Source organism: Micropterus dolomieu, linkage group LG11, assembly GCF_021292245.1.
Source record: "Micropterus dolomieu isolate WLL.071019.BEF.003 ecotype Adirondacks linkage group LG11, ASM2129224v1, whole genome shotgun sequence".
Lineage (NCBI taxonomy): Eukaryota > Metazoa > Chordata > Actinopteri > Centrarchiformes > Centrarchidae > Micropterus > Micropterus dolomieu.
This window is the reverse complement of record NC_060160.1, coordinates 9,119,902-9,144,464: the sequence shown is the minus strand read 5'-3', so window position 1 is coordinate 9,144,464 and position 24,563 is coordinate 9,119,902. Positions and strand designations below refer to the sequence as shown.

At 40.9% G+C, this 24,563-nt stretch overlaps 1 protein-coding gene across 1 annotated transcript in view; it reads right to left on the bottom strand.

Moving 5' to 3' along the window:
* The window catches only part of stard9 (StAR-related lipid transfer (START) domain containing 9), a 46,989-nt gene that overhangs the window by 9,314 nt on the left and 13,112 nt on the right, over positions 1–24,563 (bottom strand). The window contains exons 4-22 of the mRNA XM_046061898.1: positions 19,992–20,108; positions 19,755–19,787; positions 19,584–19,645; positions 18,853–18,965; positions 17,079–17,221; positions 16,829–16,896; positions 16,538–16,635; positions 16,190–16,402; positions 15,509–15,606; positions 15,345–15,422; positions 14,985–15,062; positions 12,994–13,173; positions 12,074–12,125; positions 10,622–10,747; positions 10,158–10,240; positions 9,869–9,930; positions 9,230–9,423; positions 8,566–9,046; positions 739–7,668 (exon numbers count right to left, since the gene is read on the bottom strand). Of these exons, the coding sequence (XP_045917854.1) occupies positions 739–7,668; positions 8,566–9,046; positions 9,230–9,423; positions 9,869–9,930; positions 10,158–10,240; positions 10,622–10,747; positions 12,074–12,125; positions 12,994–13,173; positions 14,985–15,062; positions 15,345–15,422; positions 15,509–15,606; positions 16,190–16,402; positions 16,538–16,635; positions 16,829–16,896; positions 17,079–17,221; positions 18,853–18,965; positions 19,584–19,645; positions 19,755–19,787; positions 19,992–20,108 (9,209 nt within the window). The remainder of the gene's footprint in view (positions 1–738; positions 7,669–8,565; positions 9,047–9,229; positions 9,424–9,868; positions 9,931–10,157; positions 10,241–10,621; positions 10,748–12,073; positions 12,126–12,993; positions 13,174–14,984; positions 15,063–15,344; positions 15,423–15,508; positions 15,607–16,189; positions 16,403–16,537; positions 16,636–16,828; positions 16,897–17,078; positions 17,222–18,852; positions 18,966–19,583; positions 19,646–19,754; positions 19,788–19,991; positions 20,109–24,563) is intronic.

Below are 24,563 nucleotides of genomic sequence, written 5' to 3'. Positions count from 1 at the left end.
ATCTGTGGTATTTTAACTGCAGGGTTATATCTTATCTAGGGTAAAAGTTGTGCAAAATATATCGATATATCATAGTGTGGGATAATTGTTATAGTGCAGAATGTTAGTGGTGTGATAGGCGTACACATATTCTATAGTTGTCAATGCCTTTGTTTTTTAGCTAGGACGACCAACGTTACATTGGTGTAAGGAATCCGGTGTATAGGTTCACTGTTGTGTGTGTTTCTGTATTATACTGTATGTTCATGTCATATTTTCCTTTATTTTTGTGTTGTGTTAATATGCCTACTGCAGCACAAATTGCCCATTTGGGACAAATAATAAATGATTGATTGATTGATTAATATCTTTTCACTCAGAACTCAAAAGTGATTGCAGTACAACCAAAGAAAACAACTATGGCATAATGCGTGGTCAGTCTTTTAGTCTTGTTTACTTTGTCTCAGATATTACCTGATCTAAATATTGAAACTTTGTCTTCAAAAAGAGTCTAAAATTGGAAAAATTCTTGTATAGCTGCTTGTGTTAAGACAGTACCACTGATGCACTGAGAAGCTATCAAATGAAAAAAGGAGTTTGTAGAAACTCTCTGTTTATATTTCTCAAATAATGTTCTTAAAAAAACTCAAGCATTTTACTGGCACCAATATTGTCACTTTTAAAACTCCAGCCCTAAATCAGTTTAAGACGATTGAATTATATAAAAATAAAGAGTATTAGGGTCATTTGTGTCCTTACCTATCATACAGCTGCTGTTTGGAAGGCGCAGAGGTCGGTTGCTCCAGCTCTTCTCTGGATCTCGGGGACAGCATCTTTAAGAGTGTATCCGTCTCTCCGAGGCCGTAATGTAGCTTGGCCTCTGTCAGCTCCACAGTCAGCGGTGCTGGGTTCAAGTTGAGGCTGACTGTCGCCATCACCTGCTCCCTCTCCTGTCGCAGCCTCTCGATCTCTCTCGCCCTTCTGTTGCTCTGCGGCGTGGACTCCAAACTCTCCATCTCGCCCCACTCAGCACAGTTTCTGCTCTTGTCGTCGTCTCTGGCGAGAAATGATGCCGGTTTGTTAGAGCGTTTTGATTGCTGATGGCTGATTCCCGACCAGTTGCTGAACTTGTTGTGCATGGGTAGGTCCTCTGGGACTATATGGTGGTCTTGACACAGGAGCAAATTTGTGACAGGTTTAATGTTCACAAGGACGTCCGTGTTGGCCTCACTGGGTGACAGTGACACCATGTCGTCCTCTTGAAGTTGAACAGTCCTGTTGCTGCCCGGGGATGGATTGTAGGAATCAACGCAAAAATCTACAGAATCCACTGCAGGTCTTGCATAGCTTGATGTTTTTTCATGTTGAGCTTTAGCCTGCTGTTTGTGCACATCAGTCAATCTTAATATGGGAGAGATGTGGTTCTGCATAGTTAAAACTTTTGCTGAAGTAGAAGTCCTCCACTGTGGAGACATGATCTGCCATTCTGAACTCCTGTCTTCACAGGTATCATTTCTCCTGTCAGTGTTTGAACATCTATCCAGTGAGGAACTAACACTTAGAGAGCACTTATTAGAGCCTATAGGGCTTGAGCAGCTCATTTCACTCACCCTCTCAAGTGATATAGATTCTGACTTACAAGTTTTACAAATTTTATCATCCTCTGAAACGGTTGTGTATGCCGATTGTTTTCTAGAAGGCACAGTAAGGCTGCCTTCATCAGATTTATTGTCTTTATTTCTATCCTGACATTTTGGGGGACACAGTGTTGATTTGAGTCCTTTCTGCTTCATATGTAATCTTGCTCCCACAGTCAGTATGGGAGATGATGCACGGTCTGTGTATGTGGCTTGTTTCTTTAAAGAAAGTGATAGGTCATTTCTTAAAGAGGGACTGAGGTTTCCTTGGTAGCTGTTTTTTGATGATTTGCAAGTGATTTCAGGTTTTGCAACACTTTTGTGGCACACTGCCTCCGGCGTGCTTTGCTTTGAGCCTCTAGAAGAAGCAGATCTTACACGTTTTTGACATTCACCTGCAGTCTTTAAAGGAGGTGTTTTCAGAGGGCCATTCTCTGATCGTGAGGTAGCCGTGTTCAACCTCAGGTCAGGCATGCTCTGCATCTTTTCATCTGTGTTAGCCTTACTCTTCAACACACAGTCCACATTCTTGTCTTGAGACACGCTGACAACCTCAGAACCAATCACTTTGACTATCACGTTGACTTCCTGAGATTTGGACCTTTCACTGGGCATTTGATGAACAGCGACTTCCTTTTTTGCTGGTGTTGATGGCCTTTCTGTCTGGATCCCAACATCTACAGATGTTTGAGTTGAGCATTCTCTCTTTGTACAGTCATTAGACTCACAATAAGAGATGCTGATGTTAGACAAGTTGATCCCCCTCTTCGGACTGGACTTGAGGCCTTCACCTGCTCTCATTCCCTGGACGTCCCCCAGAAGGTCTGAAGTGCTGTCGATTAGCTTTGAGAGGTGAGCCGACATGCTTTCCATACTGGCCCACGTTGGAGATCTTTTAATGTCCACTTTGGTTATCTGTGTTGCAGGTACATCAGTGTTACTCCTTTTGTGCCGCTCTTTCCTCTTTGGAACACTACCACCGTTACCAATATTTACAGTCTGAAGACCACGCTCAGTTTGCGTGCCATGTTCGCACGTCCTCCTCTTTTGGGCCCATGTTTTGCTGGCCTGGGACTCTTGCTCAGACGAGTACACAAACATAATTTCATCCACCTGACTGGAGCTCTTACCAAAACCAATGGGAACATCGTTACTTGAAGAACTGTCGGTCACTGTCAGATTGGTTAGATGAGTGTGAGTATCAACGGATGCCTGCTGACAGGGTGTAAGATGAGATGTTTTGTTCACTTGTTCCTTATAATCCTCCATACTGCTAAGAGTACTGGAGAGGCCCTTGTTGGTGGCGTAAGTGCTCAGATGGGAATTGAAAGGAGAGTTCTGCCTGTTCAAACCATTCTCAACGCTACAGCATCTTATTATACATTTCTCAGCGCTGTTCAAAAGTGGAGATTTACAGGATAGGTCAGCAGCACTTCCAAATACTGGGTTCTTATAACAAAGTTGGTTTGAGTCATCGCCTTGCCACTGGTGAACAAAAGGGTTGATGTCACTAGAGGCAAAATGCATAGGAGAGTCCTGAGAATTCAGCGTATGTTGTGGTCTAGTTGTCTTTGCGTACAGGCTGATATTTTCTACATTTGTCTTTTGCGATACTGCTTGAGAGGGTAAAGAGTGTCTTTTTTGGGTGAAATCTCTACTAATTTTAACTTCACTTTTACCTGGAGTTCCAGCAGAACAAGTCTTCATTTTAGATTTGCTCGCTGACACCAGGATAGAAATATCTGCATCGTTACTTCTAGCCTGTCTTTGAGCACCAGGCTTCACCCATTTAAAGGAGAGCTGGCTGTGATACGCTTTGGTGGTTTTGTCATCATCCTCATCCTCGTCTGATGACTTAAGGGAAGACTCAGAGGAAGAGGTGGGATGAGTATGGATCTCAGACCTTCTGAACCTCTTAGACTTGGCCTTTTTAGAGAGAACAGCAGACTTGTCCTGTTTATCACCAGATGTGTTTTGCTCGACCTGTTTGGACATCACAGATCTACAGCAACTTGTATTTCTCATTGCATTTCCATGTGGTGTTCTGTGTTGTGGGTGCATAGAACCAGAAAGATTGGCTCCATATTTTGACTCTGTGAAGATCTTGGGAACCTTTGCATCAGACTGGTGGGTCACTGCCCCTTTGTCATTTTTCGTCAAGAAATCTTGTTTGCTGTCAATTTCAGTATCCTTATCAAGTTTGCACAGTGAATTTGATACATTTTGACATTTGTTGTTGTAATTCAAATTGACCACACAAGTCTGAGCCAAGTTAATTGAATGAGTCTGTGGAGAGCTGAACTGGTCCTGTGCTGAGATACAAGGTTTACCTCCTGTTGTTTTGTCTGTTTCACCACTTCCATTACAGCCACGAGTAACAGCGAATCCTTTCATAGAGACATTCTCATCGGTGGGTGTGTTCTGTTGTGGTTTGAAATGAAGACTTCTTCCATCGGATAATAATTTTATAGCTCCAGATGTGTCAGGACCATTTTGGAAATGTTCTTGACTCATCCTTTGAGAGTTTTGTTTGTACGAATAACCGCCTTTGCCTTCCACACCGGATGTGGCTTCCATACAGACATCCTTTAAATCATTACAGCCACAGTTTTCTTTTGCGTCACTCAGGGCGGAAGGTGTTTCAAGAGGTATTTGGTGAAATTCTGGGCAATCAGGATTCACAGCATTGGAATCCAAACAGCTATGGGTATCCACTTCATTCAAGCATGTTTCACTGATGATGGGATTAAGATGAGAAGTTTCTTTTTGTTTACCTGAATCATTCATTTCTTGAATTATACCATCTTCCTCTACAGGGTTTTCTTGAGATTCAATACTTTTTCTTGCTGAAGAGGAATCACTCTTTGAGGACGAGCTAATTACTTGCAAAGTCAGTCTGTCAGAGAGCTCAGAATACCCATGGCTGCTGAGTGTCAGATTTGAATGGGTGTTGATGATATTGGCATAGAAATTTTGGAAATCACAATGATCAATTACTGGCTTGTTTGATGTCACGTCAGAAAAGTTATGTGCAAGGTTCTGTGTTACTTCAGTAGATTTAAGCATGCTGCTCCCATGGTTAGTCCTCAATTCAGCTGGCATATCTGATGCCAGGTGCTCACTTTTGTCCACTGTGTTTTCACTTGTCTTCCTTTCCAGTGAAATGTGTTCAACGACTGCTCCTTCTTTCACCTGATAGCTCATTTCATCTCTCAGCTCCCTTTCTGTCCATTTATTCTCATCACTATAACAGCCAAAATGACATGCAGATGATGACAAGACATTCAGGCTTTGACTCCTGCTCTTCCCGTCATCATTGCTGCCAATTAATGATAATCTCAAGTGCTCTTTCACCACTTCTGAGATTCTCAGGTCAATGGCGCTACAAATAGCATCGGACTTGCATATGTGTTTTCTACTTTCTTGATGTTTTCTGGCGTTGTCAATTTGGGATTCCCTCACTTTTGCTTCCGCAGCTATTTCATTTATGGTTACATCTACCTTTTCAACTACTTTCCACTCTCCCACCGAGGTACCACTCTGAGGACTATTGTCATCACATTCAGAGCACTCAAAGATCTGACAACTCTGTCCAAATTTCCTGCTCACGGGATCAGAAACTGGCGATGCCACTGAAGCCACTGCTTCTTGTGTAATGCTGCCATCAACACAAACGGAATCAAATCCTGGGTTGTCAGCTTCCACAGAAGACTGTTCTCCTTTTGAGTCACTAGTGTTATTATTGTCATCAAGCCAAATGTCTTCATGGCTCCCAACTGGTGCAGAGCTCAAAGTTCCCAACTCTCTGGTGCCGTTCCTTTTTGGAATTTTCAGGCTACCCATGAAAGCATCCTGTTGGTCTTTGTTCCTCTTCCTGGAATTTTTACAAGCCGTTTTAACAAGCTCCTGCTGTAGTCCAATGTTCTGCTCAGTGCCTTTGGTTTCAACATCTGACGTTTTGCCCCTTGTAAACGATTTGGTACTCCCAAACTCATATTGCTGTATATTTTTCACCTTTTCTGTTGCACCATTTACATTGCATACTACTTCATCTTCAGCAGAGGGTTTGAAGGAACGTGCAACATCAGACATCTTGTTCAATATTTGACCCTGGTTAGTAGGACTTGAAGAGAAATGCATAACAAACTGACTACCTGACGCACACATTTCAGTGTCAGAAGACATCGTGAAGTCAGTAGCCACCGTGACAGGCACATCTGTGAACACCTGAAGCAAGTTTATTTGTGATGCTTGTTGTTCAGTGTGGTGGCTTTCAGTAGGGGACACAAAGGCGCTTTGATCTAAGGTCAGTAAGGAAGTTGGACTTATCCTATCTAAAACTGCCTTCCCCATGTTTTCTATTTGTCGCTCTGATTGCTCTCCACAACATCCATTGTCCTTCAGCGCCTCTTCTGGTGTTGTTAGAATCTGAGAGTCTTGAAAGTTTAATGTTTCTGATGTGCTCCTTGAAATGGCAACATTGTGTTCCTGCACTGTTACATTTACACCTACAGTGCTGGTGGACGCTGAGCTATAGCTTTGAGAGCCGTTCTGAGAGTCTAAAAAGTTCATACTGGTTGGACTGGGACTGCTGCTGCTGCTGCTGCTCTCTATACCTCTGAACATCATTTTTCTTTGGAAAGGCAGAGAATCCCTGTAAATCCTGGGACTGTCTGCTGCATCGGTGGAGGACCAGGCATCAGTGAGTGCCAGCAAGTTTTCTGGCTCCCTCACACTGCAGCTGCTCAGGGAGCGTGGGCTGCTGGTCGAAGTGGTATGCATGTTCCTAAAGTCCTCGATCAATTTGTGTACATTGTCTCTGCTGCTAGATTCTGCTACTAATGGGTTGCGGGAAGGAGGCTTCCTTGTTGCAACACTGCGTCTTGATTTTGGGGAGCCCTGCTGGCTCCAATATGCCTCTGCTGGGATTACCTGGGGTTCCTGACAGCTGTCCCAGTCTAAACTGATCTCTGATGTTCTATTGTCCCACATGGATGAATGGGAACAATCTGTCACCAATGGGTAAGTTGGCACCACTGTTTGGTTAAGTCTCTCCATTGTTGAGTATTTCCCACTACTCTCCACAGTCAGTGAATCTTTAGACATCTGACTGTCTTCACTCTCTGCTTCACTCTGAGCTGCTTCCTCGTGTCTCAGCTGCTCTGCTAGGGCTGTAGCATAAGCAGAGGACAGGGAATCAAGAGAGAAAAGGCTCTCACAGTCTGATGTTCCTGCATCCCTGTATTCTTGCTCTTCCTCCCATCCAATCAAACCCTGCTGTCTTTCCACCCATCTGCTGGTCTTGCTCACCAGAGCCTCGGAACTATGCCACCGCCTCTGTCTAATGTCCTCAAAGAGAGTCCTTTGGTCAAGCTCCTCACATGAGACGGCTGTTTTAACGGCACATTTGCTTCGGCTCATCTTGTTATCTTTATGGCTCCTGTCTCTTCTTTGTCTCCAGTGAAATTTGCTTGCTATCCTCCCCAGAGGTTTGGGACCTCGTCCTCCATTTGCACCTGATGGTGGTTTCCTGAACACTTTGGACAGAGCTGTTTTTAACCTGGGACCCACAGAATGAGAAAAAGTCTTCCTGATCGTTTCTAGTCCGTTGTTACCCGCGTGGGGTTGAGTTATCTCATTCATGCGAGGAACAATCTGAGAACTGGGTTTGGGTGTTGTTGGTCCTTGTATATTTTCTTTTCTGACTGGCTGCAAAGCAGTTCCAAGTGGAGACTTTAGAGTAACCGTTGACTTCTGGTCTGATCTGTTCTTAAAAGACAGGTCTCGGTTTGGCAGCAGAGGTTTTCTTTCCGGTCGTTCCTGGCGAGGATGACCTTTTGACTCCTCTTTGCCAGTTTGTCTAATGTTTTCAGAGGAGCTTACTCTACTCCGGCAGCTTTGACTTTGTCCTGAGAAGAGCGTTCCAGAACAACTCTGGGTTCTTTCCCGAGGAAGGCACTCATCTGAAACCCACTTCCTGCTGCCAATGGAATCAGAGGTTGTGGAAGAATTTGATGTCAGCTCTATGGATCTGTTTCTCTTGAGAAAGTGTCTGCCGAGGAGAAAAAAAAAATAAAGACTACTTAAAAATCTAAATTTAGGAAAATATTTATAAATAGGAGTTACAAACAACCATAAAACAGCAAGATGAAAAATTAAACCACTGCATATTTTTGGACTGTTTTAGCAAGTTAGTTTTCTTCCTGTCCCTCATGCAATTGACCCTTCGCTAAGCTCGGCCCCCTAGGTTACTGTTGCTAAGTCCGACAAACTGTCAGCGCTGCCACCGTCTATTACTGCACTCCTCGGAGAAATATCAAATTTGTTGGAGCAGTTTTGCAGTTGCATTATACATTTGAAGGTTGTATTCAGGCTGTCAAACTGACACAAACAGACGAGAAAAAATAAAAGATAGAAGCTAAAGCCTACCACTCACACAGTACAAGTGAACCACCGCATCCCCTGACGATTGAGACAAAAGACAACGATATGAACGACAATAACACTGTTCCTGTAAAGCTGGGTGGGCCTCTATTCATTAATACATTCATTAAAAAGCAGAACAGTAGGACTTTATTACGTTACATTCATTAGGAAGTTAGAAACTCAGGAAGTCATTAGGAACAATCCCAGGCAGACATTTTTCTGGATTTATTTCAGGTTTTGGAAAGAGAATAAATCGTACTTCTCCTTTCAACCTCTCTGGGTAGCGACTTTAATTATTACAAGTGCCCCAGGAACAGCGTTTGACCATATCTTAGAAAAATACAGCCAAAAAAAGCTAGAAAACGACTCCTTTTGCATTAGAGTCAATGGAGCGCAGCCATGAAAGTGTCGGACCTCAGTTAGAGCGAGTCCTATACTGCGCTGTGATTGGCCAGCTGCGTATTTGGGGCGTGGCTTAGCGAAGGGTCAATTAACTCTACATGTTTTACTACTCTGTGCTTACCTGAAGATAGGGGTGTGCTGTGGGTAGAGCCGAGACAGAAGATCTGCCGAGAATGAGTGTCTACGAGAAACAAACGGTCTTCCTCTGAGCTTTGAGGGGGACCCAAGCTCAGGAGACTCGGGGCTGTCTGGTCCTAGAGGAAGGGCCCCTTCCAGTTGCTGCAATTCCCTCTTAGCTTCCAACAGATGCCGCTTTCGGGCAATTCTTTCCAGCTGGTAGTGCAATCGTTTCCGACGGATGCGGCTCTCAGCGCGGCACAGGGAGTGATGCTTTAGCAGCTCCTCCTGCACCACCTTCTTCCTGGCCCTTACCACCTGGGACAGACGATCCACCGGCAGACCTTCCTGATCCTGAAGCGCCTGACTTGTCAGTTGCTCCAGGAGGGGTGCAGCGATAAGGTCTGTTTGAACTCCAGACTCTTGGGTGATTCTCTGCTCTACAGCTATTAGGCGCCGTTTCTCCTGTAAAATCCACTGCTGAACTGTTGGGTAAACATTTACAGAACACAATTATAAGGCGATATCTTACTGCACAACATTTATCAACATACAGCATTTTGTGTGTCCAATTTGCTAATTTCGGCTAGGATTATGAAAGTTTGAAAGAGATTAATTGCATGAGAAATCGTAATTTCTTAATGTGAGTGTGTGGAAAGACTACTTACTCTCAATGTGCTGCTGTCGGAGGTGAGCCTGCTCCCTCTCCAGCTCTCTCTCAGCCCGTCTCTGTTCAGCTTGAATCTCCTGCCGCAAACTCTCCACATAGCGCTGCTGCCCCTCCACACGCTGCCTAGCAGTAGGCTCCTCACTGGGGGAGAGACAGGCACCCAGCTGCCCTTGGACCTCTACTTCTTCGACACTATAAAACAGACACATAGATCTGGGATAAAAAACAGACTGAGAAACTGTGATGGTAAAACACAACCAAAAAGAATGAAAGAAATCATTTCACCTCACCTATGTACATCTTTATGTCTAGAATATAGTAGTTTGGTGGTGGCAGGTATAAAGTAAAAGCTAGTGTTGTTGGTTTTCAGTTCTGCATCTCAGCAGTAACTAAGCAACAGTCTGTCCTGTAAAGAGCTAACTGGGATTGTTCACGAGGGTGGGGGCAAATGGAAACACATGTCATCTCCGCCAACTGAAATGAAATACGCATGAAGAATTGCCCTATTTCTACAGCATGAACACTGGTTTAAGACATGTACCTCTTATCAAATATGTATGCTGTGAGATGGCAGAATAAGCTCTATGTGATAAATATTAGGTTGTTCTGTGAATTTCTTTTTGGAGGCAGTATTTACCTATGGTCAGGGGTCTTTGGGCGAAGGTCAATGTAGGTGTAGGCCATTCCACCTTCACTGGCCTGAAAAACAGGAAAGAAAAGGTCGACTTTATAAGTTACACAAAATACACAATCACAATTGTCAATCTTCTCAGAACAGATATACTGTATACAATGATCAAAAATATTTTGTCTATCACTAGCATTAAAGTATATCAACCACCGCACCCCAATTATCTGCTCATCATCAATATTATCATGATTGCCATCATAACCAACAGCATCATTTTCAGCTGAGCAGCACCTACCCGTCTGCGCTCCCGGAGGACAGCTGCCTCTGCTGGGTGGTTGAAGCGGAACTTATGCACTCCTCCCAGGGTGATCACAGTCCCTGGAGACAGAGAGACATATTGTGCATCACAAGCTATGCTCATCCTATAGTATTGTGTTGATTCAATTGCAGGACAGTCGGTGTATGCAGTGAATGAGTGGGGCAGGGTGTGAGTCTATGTCTATATGTTTACGCTTGGAAAGAATCTATAAGTGTAGTGCCTCCTAAGCTTTTAAAGGCATGAAAGTGACAATAGCTGCCTCAGGAATAGTAATAGTCAAATAAAAGTGAAATGCCTGGCTCAAATCAGATATTGGAAACATGCTACATCATTCTTTTTGCTGTTCATTTTCTCTATAAAATATCCAACATGTGACAAAAACATATGCAGTGAAAACAAGATAATGTGAACAAACTGTTTTGTTGAGGATAAGAACTGACCTTGAGCCAGTCTGCAGGGCTCAGTGACCTCTCTGTCGTTGAGCAGGCAGACGCAGCCTGGCAACGGTCTGAGCGTTACCACACCTCCTTGGTTTTCAATCTCACAGCTGGCACTTCCCTGCAGAACTAGACACAGAATCGCACATACTGATTTAGAAAGCTGTGTTGATGCAGCTAAGGTACAGCTAAATATATTCAGCGCTCAGTGCAGCATTTATTGAGAAGTAAACAGCCCATTTTAGGATATGTTTTACTATGCATTCTCATGTATTAGTTACAATGCACAGTATATTTGTATATCTTCTACCATGTTACAAGTTTTATGCTCCATGTTTTATGTAAAGCTGCCAGTTTGCTGTATGTCTACACTGCGATGATGGATGGTTGAAAGATGCTTTGAGGATTTCTACCCCTCAACACCTGAAGAATAAATAACTTATTAATACCTACTAGGGTGCTACTCAATGTAATGGCCTTTTTTCTTCTTTTTTTTTTCCAACATTTTCCAGGTCCCACCCCCTCATTCTGTTCCTTTTATGATGCATAGTAACTGTGAGAAGTTTCATTAAGATATATTAATATTTACTGGTAGCTCAATGTTTTTATATTTACTTTCATCATTTAACTGTTCTTTTTCATATTCTGATTTGTGTTATTATTTGGTTTAAATACTATGTAATCTGAGTAATATTTTTGGGTTAGCACTATTGCAGCCGTAGTCAGTAGTATAGTTAACTCTGTGCAGGGTCGCGAAGGGGCTGGAGCCAATCCCAGCTGTCATTATCCTGGACAAGTTGCCTGTTCATCACAGGGCTAACTCATAGGGACAAACAAGTCATACACACGTTCACACCTAAGGGCAAAGAGTCACCAATTAACCTATGCATGTCTTTGGAAAGTGGGAGGAAGCAGGAGAACATGAAGAGAACCCACACAGACATGGGGAGAACATGCAAACTCCACAAAGAAAGGCCTGGCCCTCGATCCACAGAACCTCTTGCTGTGAGGTGACCGTGCTAACCATTGCACCACCATGTCACATCTGTGTGTCATGTTAATCTTAAATTATTCCCATTTTTAGCACCACCTACCAGTTATTTTGTGGTAGAGTAAAGAAGGACACTTCAAGAGAGGTCACTTAACAAGAGCTTCTCTGCAGCTGTCGCTTCTATTTGTTGGAGCGCAGTGCGGATTATTAACTTATGAAGTAACTGTTAGCAGCTATGTGTCTTTTTTTTTGAGTTTTACACTATTCTAACTTGTGATAAAATCATGATAAAATCGGAAAATGTTGGATATTGTAAAATTTTGTCAGTGTTCAGCTACCAGTAAAAATTATTAGAAAACATTAAAATTTTGTCAACTTAGTTTTTGTCACATTATTAAACACATTTGGGGGGTGGGAAGATGAAAATTAGAAACTTTATTTTTGAGTGGCACCCTAATACCTACCTATTTGTGGTTCTTCAAGCTGTTCCTGAGGTCCAATGCGGGTAACTCCTTCCTGTGAGGAAAATAAAAACATGTAAAAATGGTAGCCATATTCAAAATCTATATATACAAAAACACCAAAACAACTATTGTGCATTCTTGACATTAGCTGTCTGTGCTCAAAACACAAGCAATACTAGATATAATAAGAATTTTACACAATGATCTGAGAACCTTTCACTTTTAATCTTTCACTTAGCTGACATAAAAAGTAGAATTTGTTTACTCTGAAGACTTATCTAATGGGATTAAAGGCTTTCTTATATGGTGTCAAGACCACATGTGCTCCCAGGTGGCCTCAGCTCTTCACATACAAGAAACAGTGTAATTGTCAGGCCTAAGGGTATGCTTGTCATTGTCAGAATCAGGACAGCTTACGCTCCCCTGAGTCCCAGCCTCAGAACTAAGAGCTTCTTATCCAACTGAGCTTTATGCATTGCGGAAGACACACACACACACACACACACACACACAGACAGGAGATCAACAGGAAAGTTGGAGGGTAGAGTGAACAGAAAAGACAGTAGAAACGCACCTTTTCTCAAGAGTTTTCCTAGAAGAACAGAGAGAAAAAGTAGGAAAAGAGGAGGAGGAAGAATTTAGTAGAGAAAAAAAAGGAGATGGTTTCAGTCAAAACAGCTGTAACAGTAACTAGAGAGTTGGGAAAAAATAGAGCAAATGCAGAGAATTTCCATTTGTGGGAGTGTGCTTCATGTTCATGCAAATGTATATTTTTAGTGAAAGTGCTCCTGTACAAATGAGTGTTGTGTCTCTGGGGATGAAAGGAAACGTACAAAGAAAAGAACAGAGTGAAAGTACACACTTAATACCATCAAATACAACTAAAATGTATAAAACTATTAATGTTTTTAGCATCATACCCTGAGGTGATAGAAGACGATCCCGGTGCTAAGAACATCTCTATCGAGAGTAACCAGGTGTGGACTGGGGGAGTTGATGAGGAATCCGGCCCGGTCTCTGTTGATGTCGACACTGTACTGCTCCAGGAGCTCCTTCTTGTCTCTCCAGCTCTCTGACCAATCCTTCGTCAGCTGCTCCACCTCAAGAGGAGACATGGATGAAGATGATGAGGAAAGGTAATTCAGACAGACAGTTAAAACCAGTGTTAAATATCTGTGGTCAGGAAGATAATGATGATACCACCTGCCGCCACTACTACTTCCACTACTAATATGTTAAATAATAATGATAAAAATAAAGATATTTACTACATTTAGTATATTTGTAAATGTTAATTTGTAAAGATTAACAGTTTAAACCCCAGTATTTGTGAAACAAAATTAAAAGTAATAAGAAAAACGTACGTTTTGTACGTATGTGTCACCGATGTGTACTTATTCCAATACCCAGATTGTGCGATATCCATGATGAGACATCTTCTGAGTAGGGATGATACGGTTACCGGTTTAATGATGAAAAAAACGGGTAAAACTCCCGACGGTCGTTATTACCATACAAATTTTTTTATTACCATGATAACTGGGTTCCGTTACTACGCTTTGATGAACTCACAGCAAATACTGTCCAGCCAAACTGTCAACCAAAGTTATCGACAGTCTCCCAGAAGCAGGCGCACATGCGCCGTATGCAATGTGGGGTTGTTTGGGTCAATGTCAACATGGCAAGAGACAGCACTGCGGAGATTTTTCAGTCACTCTGATGTTTGCAGAAGAGCGCTGAGGGAAACTTGATTGAAGAAAGTTGCTTTATAGCGAACGCAGGATGCTAACAGCTTGTAAACCTAAAAAGGTCTCAGTGTTACCTGCTCTTGTAAAAACACTACACGTTGTTCTGCTGCTGTATGCGTTGTGTGTCTGCAGCCCACGGCACATGATAACACGTTACGCAGTTTAGTCTACAACCAACATATCTTGTTCATAAAATCCAGCAGCTGTCAAATTAGTTGAAAAAGTTTCCCAACAGGAGAAATGCTGCAGACTCCTCTGTATTTATGTTAGTTGTTGGCTCATTGCAGTTACTATCACTGTCTTCTAAAGACTCATTTGCATTCACATAATGGTGCATGGGGTCATTGCATTACCTATATAATATAAAATCTTTAATGATAATGCACACCTAAATGGTTTTTATATGCTTATATAAGGTATTGGCTGTTATTATTTTAATGTTTTGCAAACAAAATGTTTAATTGTGGTTTTCAATCTAAAACTTGATGAAATGGTTTTAATCTTCTTTTAACAAAACCGTGATAATACTGATAACCATGATCATTTTGGTCACTATAATCCTGACTTGACATTTTCATACCATTTCTTCCCTACTTCTGACATCCCAATACAAGTGGTGGAGGAAATCTTGTTTATGGAGCTAAATACATTAAAAAACTGCATTTGAAAATATTAACAGGGATGTTTTTACTATTTTCTATTAAAAGGTTCCCCATTAAGTCAACCTCAAAAGTCGAAAAATAGTATGCAGTAATCTCAAAACCTAGGGCAAGAAAGCTAGAAGTAGGTTTTTAAAAACTTCTGCTGTAACTCAGGTGAAGTGATCCTTTAACGTATCATGAACACTTACAAATAAATCTGCATGACATACAGTAGGTCGATCTTTCTACATCCTTGTGACCTGACTAGAGTTCCAAATTCAAGCCGTCAATCTAAATAATGCAACATGCATTTGTGATGATGGACCCATTAAAAGGTCAGAGAGGTTTTAGGGGGCGCAACATCTCCCGCATTCTGTTTATATTGCTATATGTTGTCTTTTATTTCTTAACAGGGACATTTGTGTAAAACTGATGAAAAACATTAAAGCACACTGGATTGATGTGCCAAGGACTACTGTATCTGACAGACAGATGTGACCATCAGTGTCGACCCTGTGTTACCTTTAGTTCATTCTGTAGCACGATGTCAGAAAGATTCCCATCCCTCTCATCGCTCAGGGATGGACTGAGATTACGCTGCTGTCAGTCAAGAGGGTAAAAAATGGTCAGTCAATATACTGTGCGAAAGGAAAATGTGACATTTGTTACAATGCAATCTTTACCACCCAGCGGATTAAAAATGTCACAAAAACACAAAAGCACTGTAAGTCTTTGTAAAAAAAAAAAAAAATAAAACTTGTAATGTGGGACCATCTTTTATTCAAAGCCTTCCAGTACTAAGAGTATTTTGTTGTGTGGGGGTGTTAACCCAGTGGGGTGGAGAGTTAGCGCTATGCCCCAACGATAAAAAGGTCACCATACCATTTCAAAGCTGAGCAGCATGCTCTTCAGCCTGTCAATCTCCTCTCTCAGCTCCCTGATCAGCCGAACATTGGCATCCTGCACAGAAATCCAAGCGCACATTAATTTCTAAACACATTTACTTTAAACATTAAATCTTGTCACCATACATTACAGCCACTGACCTCATTAACACGAGGCTTGTTAACAATATTTCTGGCATGGGCAGCGTAACGCAGGGTGCTGAGGGTCTCGTTATAACTGCTAGCAGAGGGTGACACAGCTGCAACACAAACACACAAGCAAAGACACACGTTAGCACTCACATCACAAGAAATAAGTATTTCAGTTTCAAGAGTGGGGCTTAAGGGACCATACCAGTGGTTTTGCCTATGTGGTCACATTATTGCACACCATTTTCCAAAGCATAACACCATTACTTTTTAAATACAATTTCCAACCCTCCAGTCAGCCTTTAGGTTCCTTTTAGTACATTACAAAAGATAACTAGCAGATTTGCTTGAGACAAAGTGGGTATTCTTAACAAACCAACGTGTACATACATTTATTTTTGTCAAAGTTACATTCTTGTTATGACAATGCAGCAGCTATGATGAGCAGGTGCAGTTTTGAAAAGTCTTGATGAGAGCAAATGCTTACATGAAACATGCAAAAACTTGAGAGCATTAAATTAAAATGTTTTAATGTAATTTAATTATTTGTACCATCAATGATCCTTTTCATTTCCATGTTTGCTTTTAGAGTTTGATGTTGATATTAAACAGCCCGATCGCAAAGCCATTTAGCAAACAGCGCTAAACTTTCAGTTATATAACTTTCACAATACTGACATCGATTACACTTACTTGCAATCATGATGGTCTTAGAGTTCCCCCCTAGGCTGTCTTTCAGCAGCCAGGTTAGAACTGAGTCTCTGTAAGGGATGAAGCAGTGCCTCCTCCCACCTCCTCCTCCTCCTCCAGACAGGGAGCTGCTGTGGCTACCCACCGTGCTGCCGTCGCCCTCAGAGGCCATACTGTTGATACTCTGACAGCTGCTAGACATCTGGGAGTTTTGGGCTATGGAGGCAGTGAAAACAATGAGGTTGAGGGAGAAGGAGAAAGTGTTATGGACAGAAGGGAATATTGTAAGGATAGAGGAAATGTGAAATGAAAAAAAAATTATATATATAAAAATTTCAAATAAATACTTACCCAGAGCAGATATGACGATGCCCAAAGTGACCAGCGACTTGTTGATGTTGGAGCCCTCTGTCAGTCTATCTCTGCAGTAGTGGGGGTCTGCTCGTTCACTATCAGACACAACATGGGGTTCATGTTATCCACAATGATTGATGACATTGATTATTCAATAAAAATGTGGAATTGAGAATTTAGAAAATCTCAGGGCAGTCACCATGATCCACTAGGGGGCAGTTTTGTCAATGACACTGAGTCAGAAGATGTTGACGAAAAAAACACAACAAAAGGAAATAACAGTTTTACCTCCCAGCCAAGTCCACCAGGTTAATCTTGCTGACCGTTTCTGAAGGAAGATTATTTTCTAGTATTGCCTGTGGAGAAAAGACAAGAGTAATCAGACTGGAATCTGCAAATGATGATAAATGTTCTCCCTGAAAAGAGATATTAACAATATTAACTGCACAATAGAATCCAACATAAGAAAGAGGTTATTAGCAGACTGAGTCATTAACATGAGTGTAGCTATATATAAGCTGGTTGGGGAGCGGATGACCTGTGTATACTGGATGGTGAAAATGGCGTGGGATCTGCTGCTAGCATCATGGATGTGTGTTGCTGCGGTGATTCGGTTGGCAATGCCTTTCTCCAAAAGGTCCATGGCCTGCCTGCAGTCTGAGACCACATGCTGTGACAGGTCTGATTAGAGAGAGAAACAAACAGAGAAACTAAATGCTGAGAAAGTGGAGCAAATACACAAAAGTGTTTAGGTTTTACGAAGGTTTAATAATTGACATAATTCCCACAGTGGAAAGTAATTCATGTGAAGCAGCTGAGGTGAATTTTATTGCTGGGTATCAAGAAGCACTTTACAAAAACAAAACATAATTATTTTATAGAATCCTCCAAAAAAACAAATGGTTAGGGTTGTGTATGGCTGCCAATGGAATAGGGTTACTCTGATAAAGTGAATAAAAAGAAATGAAACTGCTGTTTTGCAGTTTTTTAAAAACATTTCAGAGAGCTTAAAATGTTAACATAACACTGACAGCTACACTGACACTGCAACAAACAAAAAAAAGACATTCAGGCAGAAGAGGAAAACAAGCAGAGGGGTAGAGGTGCGAAAAAAAAAAAAACTAGAAATATTTCTCATTAAAACTTGTTAACGTTTGATTCGTAATATGTTCCTACAGCATTTAGCAACAAAAAACAAGTCTTACAATGCTATACTTCCAGGGGTGAATCACATATCTCAAGAGGCTGTAAAACACATGCACACACACAGATTACCACAGAGCCTCATTATCTTATAACATGTGGTTACTTATTCCTTGTTTTATGTTTGTATGAACATTTAATACAAATATTTGGTTATTTCATAAGAGTCACAGTAAAACACTGTTTGATGGACACGTGGGGGATGGAGAAGGAGTTAAAGCTGGGAGTCCTAAATGTGCTCTGTGTGTATGGTGAAGTGTTCTCCTTGGGACCGTGAGGAAATGACTTCACTTCCTCTGGTCAACTGGGATTTCTCCTGATACAGACAATGAGTGGATGTGGGTCTTTAAACACAGAAAAGGAGGGCGGCTGAGAGGGAGAGAAAGATAGAGGAGGATGGCGGGAAACAGAGAATGAGAGAGAGAGAGACAGACAGAAAGCAAGAGATGCTAAAAGAGGAGTCTGGATTAGAGCCAGGACGGCCAATTCTGGACCAGATCAAAAGCTTCACAGCGGAACAAAATTCCACCACTGACCACAGTGACTTATAAACTAAACTTACAAAAGACAAGGATTGCTCAAAAGTCTATAATTTGAAAAAATGAGTGTGTATGAGTGTAGAGAAAGAATATTTAACCTTTGGTGTCCACTCATCTTCACAGATTTTATAGTCATTTAGTCACTAGACTCTACTTAGAGCTCACACCCTGTGAAAGCACCTAAACATAAGCCCATAAAATGGAAATATGTCTGAGGCGTCAGGGAGCTGCAAGATTTTGTAAAAGAACATTTTTCCTGTGCAAAGATTTTACTCTTAGTGAAATTATCCTGGTAGGGTAATGAGAAATTGCAGCCTCTAGACCTCTAGTTAAGTATTTAATCAGTAAGACAGACAGAGAAAGTCAAAAGGCAGAAATGATGTGTTGATTTATGAGCTCAACGTTTTGTGCAATTACACCTGGAACTGTGGGGATATGGCTCTTTGTTTTTAGGATAGATCTTTGTACAAATCCTCAGCACTCTACTTGGTCTGCACAGCTTTTTATGTCTATGTGTGTATACAGTACAGGTCTTTGCCATCTACCACTTTACAACACATAAACTCTCACCTTGTACATAGGGTCCTTTCTCAGGGTGTTCTCTAACTCTCAGGGAGGCTCTCTTCTTCTGCTCTCCTCCACTCAGCAGGTCCCGCACACGCTCGTTATAGATCTCCAAAAAGCTGTGGAGATAAAACAATGTCCTGCTATGAAGATATAATGTCAGGACTGGATCATTTAATGTACATTGTATCCACACCATGAGATGCATACCACAGGCCTACATGCAGTCCTATTACACACGAGTTGTTTTACGTCAGTTCATCATCTGCATTTTCCTCAAAATGTCAGAAATAACCCATCTTTTGCCTTTAATGGAAAGTTGACAGTGCGGAGAGACAAAAGAGGGATTTGACATGTGGCTGTCATTTGAACGGGGTCGTAGTAATGGTCACAGGTCTATGTTTTAGACTGCTGGTCCAACCAAACAACCCAGAAAAGATAAAATCTTTCCTTGTGTAGCAATGGCATTTCAACAAATTGTAATGGCATTTCAACAAATTGTGGAAGTTCAGGATGCCCCCAACAAAAACATGAAAATCCAGTTTGTGATTTGCATTGTGTTGCCTGAAGCTTTGCAGCGTAATTGCAATGAGATAACTTCTGTTGTGAATTGGAGCAATATAAATAAATTGAATGGTTTCATAATTCTAATTTGAATTTCAACATCAGGAAAAGGCCCAGCTGCATGGTCTAAAAAGAGAAAGACAATCACACAAAGTCAGATAATAACACAGTACCTGATCTCCACTCTGCTTGAGTTTTGCCCATCAGGAAAAGTGTCTTCAGATCTAAAGAGACCCTGCAAAGAAAGGAGAGCTGCTATTTACTTCACACTACAACACCCAATACTCAAGTGGCTGAATTATCAGTGTGCTCAGTTCAATTAATTTTAAAATCCACTGGCTTACCTGGCAGATCTGAGGGGTCAAGCCAATAGAGTCCTGACATCATAAAAGAAGAAAACAACACAAAAACTGAGACTGAGAGTACAGTAGCATTAATTTGAGATGTAGAATTGTTTTTCTGAGTGCAGCAAGGTTTGGGTTATACTTTGTGTAACAGTTCCACTGCCCCCCAATGTATTTGGTGAATTTAGAGGTCTCAAAAATGTTTATAATGCCATGCAGTGATTCCAGTGTCCTCACCGGTGTCCCCATCATGGTGTACGTCTTCCCAGATCCTGTTTGGCCGTAAGCAAATAGACACACATTGTAGCCCTCAGACGCTCCGGATAGCGCCAACACACCCAGGTCCTGGAACACCTGAGGAATATTAAAACACACACCCTAAATCACAAATACACAAAGAAAGAACTACTGATGTCAAAAAATAACTGGGTGGAGTCAGACACCTGGATTTCCCTCCTTATTTTTTCAAAAGACTGCTGATTCAGTATGAAAATCACTTCAAACATACAAATTAATAATGGAATCAAACAAACCTAAAAGCATGTATTACTAAAAAAAAGGAGACACTTCTGTGGGCTGATGAGGTGTTTACATTGTAAGCCGGTTTCCTTGATTTTAATCACATTGTGTTTTTACATGAGTGTAGATTTATACCAAGGTTTCGAGATCACAATGCTGTGGCACCGGGCCAGCGGTGTGGAGGTAATGTTGCTTCCTGCTGAGGTGTGGGTAAGGAGCAGGGAGGTCAGCTAATACTGTGGGTAAACAGTACGTGTATGAGAGAGAATCAAATGTGAGGGTAGGAAGACTCTGAAAAGTGACTGGGTCAGGAAAATAAACCTTCCCTAAAAGAGCGGTGGTGAGACGGGGAATCCGGGAGAGTCCCACTCAAAACAATCAACTAAGGCCTTCTGTTTTCCTTTCTCTCTGTGTCTGTATCCGAGACCCTGAGCCTGGAGATTATTAAAACCACCTATCATTATATCAGTATGAGTATAATGGGTACAAAACACATGTTGGAAAGTATATAAAATGTGTGTGTCTGTTCATGTTTTATGCTTGCAGTAACCAATAGGTTGTAATTACAGCAAATCAACACATCAGGCATTGTTGTTGTGAGCACTCAAAGTTTTCATAATAACTGCACAATCGATGGAAAAACAATGAAAATCAATGTTTCTGCTAATGTGTGTACTGCAAATTGAAATATTTAAGCATTAAATTAGAGCAGATACAGTATATATGTGCACAGAAACAAGATGAATGAGTGAAATAAAACAATTGTCACAGTAACCATACAATAACCATCTTCATCATAACAATACTATACAGCAACTCATAACAGCCATCACTTATTCACTGTTACTGACTCACACTCATATGATAACATACATATCAAACTACTTTTGTATAAATCAAATTTTTAATTAAATCGAGTTTTGTGGTGAAATGTGTTATTGAAGTGCTTCATTATGACAATATTATGTGTGGTTTAAAATAAATAAACTGTATTGGGTTATAAGAGGTGTTTCTAATATTTAGTCTACCCTCTTGTATGCAAGAGGGTAAACGGCATGTAAACTGTTATATTAGACTGCACTGGTTTTACCTTAGTGTACCTAATAAACTGGCGCTAATAAAAAGTGTGTTTCTCTTTTCAATGTATTATCATGAAGCTATATTTATTGAAATGATCGTTTTTATCCAAGATAATAGAATATTTTTATTGGCACATGCCTGCACTAGCATAGCAATAAAAGAAGATTTACCTGCTGGAATAGACAGAAATGCAATCTGGCTCTTCACAATGGACTAGTGGACTCAAAGCTAGGCTAGGTAATGTTGACAAACTAGCAAGGGAGCCGAGCCACTCCCCAAAACACATTTGCACAGGCAGAGTGCACACAGGTACAACCTTTTAACAATAACATTCAAGCACGTTCAAGATATCTAAAGCAAAAATTTCTACTTTCAAAGCCTTTATCATCACATCTAAATTATTACTGTAAATGCGATAATAAAAGAAAAATAACCCACATTAATCAATGTATTGTCACTGTTTATTTTACCAGCTGTTCATATTAACTTTAACTGTATGTTTGGATCATGATTATTTAATACTTGCTTTTCAAATTAAGCATTTTCCAAACTTGAACAACTTTGTACAAACCCTACAAGTACGTAGACAGGCAGGTAGGCCGGCCGAATGAAATGACTGGCGGTGCTTATTAAAGTCCTGCTACAACCACAGATTTAAATTTTTGTTTAAAGCATTTGATTTACTGATTGCTGTCCGGAAGTAAAAAGAATTTCAACAACAACAAAACATGAAATAAATTGCCTACCGTAAGCCAAACAGCTGAAAACCTGTAGCTGGCACTGCAATTAACAATTATTTTGATTATCAGTTAATCTGCCCAATATCTTCTACATTAATTGATGTGACAAATGCCCATTAGTTCAACCCCAAAGAATTAGCTAAACCTCATGGTGATGTGATCAAATTGCTTGTTTCGTCCAGCCAAAAGGTCCAAACCCCCAAGATATTGACTTTCCTGTCATCGAAGACAAAGAAAAGCAGCAAATCTTCATAATTAAGAAGCTGGAAACAGGGAATGTTTGCCATTTCTGCTTGAAAAATTACTTAAAAGATTAACTGATTATCAAAATAGTTGCAGGTTATTTTTCTGTCATTCAAATTATCAATGAATCAGCTCATCGCTACAGCTCTACATGTGGTACTTGCGTCAAACTGTACCACGTCTACAACCAATCACAGTCCAGTTACGCTGATTGGCAAAACAGGTGCCAGGGGAGGAATATGAACCTAGTTCACCTTCAGAGCTGATAAACAGCCAACCAGCATATTCAGTTCTGTTTGTATAAGTGGCAGCTGTTTTTCATGGCATCACAGAGGCACAGAATTTGCAGACACGTATGGGTGTCAAAGTTAAATATCTTGCATTGTGATAATAAACGGATAACAGAATGGATAATTAATGAAACACCTTGCTGCACATGACACAATGTAGATGGTGAGCAATGTGGGTGTTTTCCACCCACATTACCAATGATAATATCATTTATTAAAAGGTCAGCAGCGCCTGTAGTACTTTCTTTGTGTGCATGCGTTACTGGTTAGAGGTAAGGCAAATGATCAGTCCTCTCTATTGTTATCCTTCCTTTGTTCATTATTACTGATAAGCAAAAGGAAACTTTATCAGAACGAGTTCCTGAGGACATCTGGCCTCGTCGCAATCCAAAAGTAACACATGCGTTGGAGGAGGGCGTGAGGGGGACACAGCACATTCCCCCCCAGAACCATAACACACCCTGGAGATCAGTGAGGGGTCCACCCTCCCCTAGCCCCCGGGCTCAGGCCTGGACCACGGATACTGGTGGGTAAGTACACAGAAGAGAGAGGAGGAATGCTCTTAAAGCTACTTCGATCTCCAAGGATCAAACACAGATCTCATTTCAACATACCTCCCATGGGTGTGAGTGTGAGACTACCAACCACCATCAGGAGAAGTGAGAACCTGGAGCCAAGCCTGTGTATATTCTAGGCTTACAAAACGGTGGAATAGGTTTAGGTTGGATGTGGTTGAAAGCTCTTGTGAAAGGCCCTGGCCTTGTGAAAGCACCCTGAAAGGATTCAGTGGTCATCTGGTTGTTCTTAGGAGTGTGTGAATCTGTGTGTCCATATTCAACAGCCTTGAGTTTTCTCTGAGTAAAAGTAAAATGTTAAACACTGATAAGGTGAAGTGGAGCTCACACAGAGACCAACATCTTATCTAACCACATTAACCAACTGATAAAGCAAAAGCCAGTGACTAAACAAACACCCAAGGTTAGGACAGAGACTTTTAAAATGTAATACAGAATACTGATCACTTGCTTGAAATGTTAGTCAGCACCACTGAAACATGAACATAGTTTTCAGTTACTTTGCTTTGAGTTACAACAGAATATGCAGTTGAAACACCACTTTGTCCATTTCACAGCTACAAATAACTATTAATTAATCTGTAGATAATTATTTTTAGTTATCAATTAGTCATTTAGTTTATAAAATGTCATCAAATACTGAAAAATGTCCATAAGAACTTTGTCAGACCAACAGTCCAAAACACAAAAGATATTCAATTTACTGTCATAGAAGACTAAGATGCAAATCTTCACAAATTAAAAGCTGGAACCTGTGATTTTTTTTCCACAAAAGACCTATACAGATTAGAAAATAACTGTTAGCTGCAGGCCTAAACCCTACAAACACCATTTTACATTTTAAAGTACTAATCTGTAGCCTAGCCAACAATGTGCAGAAAACAGCCACGTGCAACTAGTAGTATGTGCTGCCCCAACGGCTGTGTAACCTTATAAATCACCCAACAGGCACTGTGGCAGAGACATTTAACACATTATTCCTATGCATTGGAATCCACTGAACGTTTGAGAGTGAAGACAGTTTTCTGAGCCCAACTAGGGCTTTTATAAGGATTATATGAATTCATCTGCAGATTATTTTATTGATTAATCAGTTAATTGTTTAAAATAATGTCCAACGACAGTGGAAAATGTCTCAGAGCACAGCATCACTTATTCAAATTGCTTATTTTATCAAACCAACAGCTCAAAACCCAAAGATATTTCTACAAAGATATCATACATAACAAAGAAAAGCATAAAATCATCACATTTCAGGACATGCAAACAGAGAATGTTTTGTCTTTTTGCTTGAAACATTGCAGAAAGCAAGAAATCGATTATCAAAATAGCTGCCAATTAATTTTCTGAAAAGCCACAAAT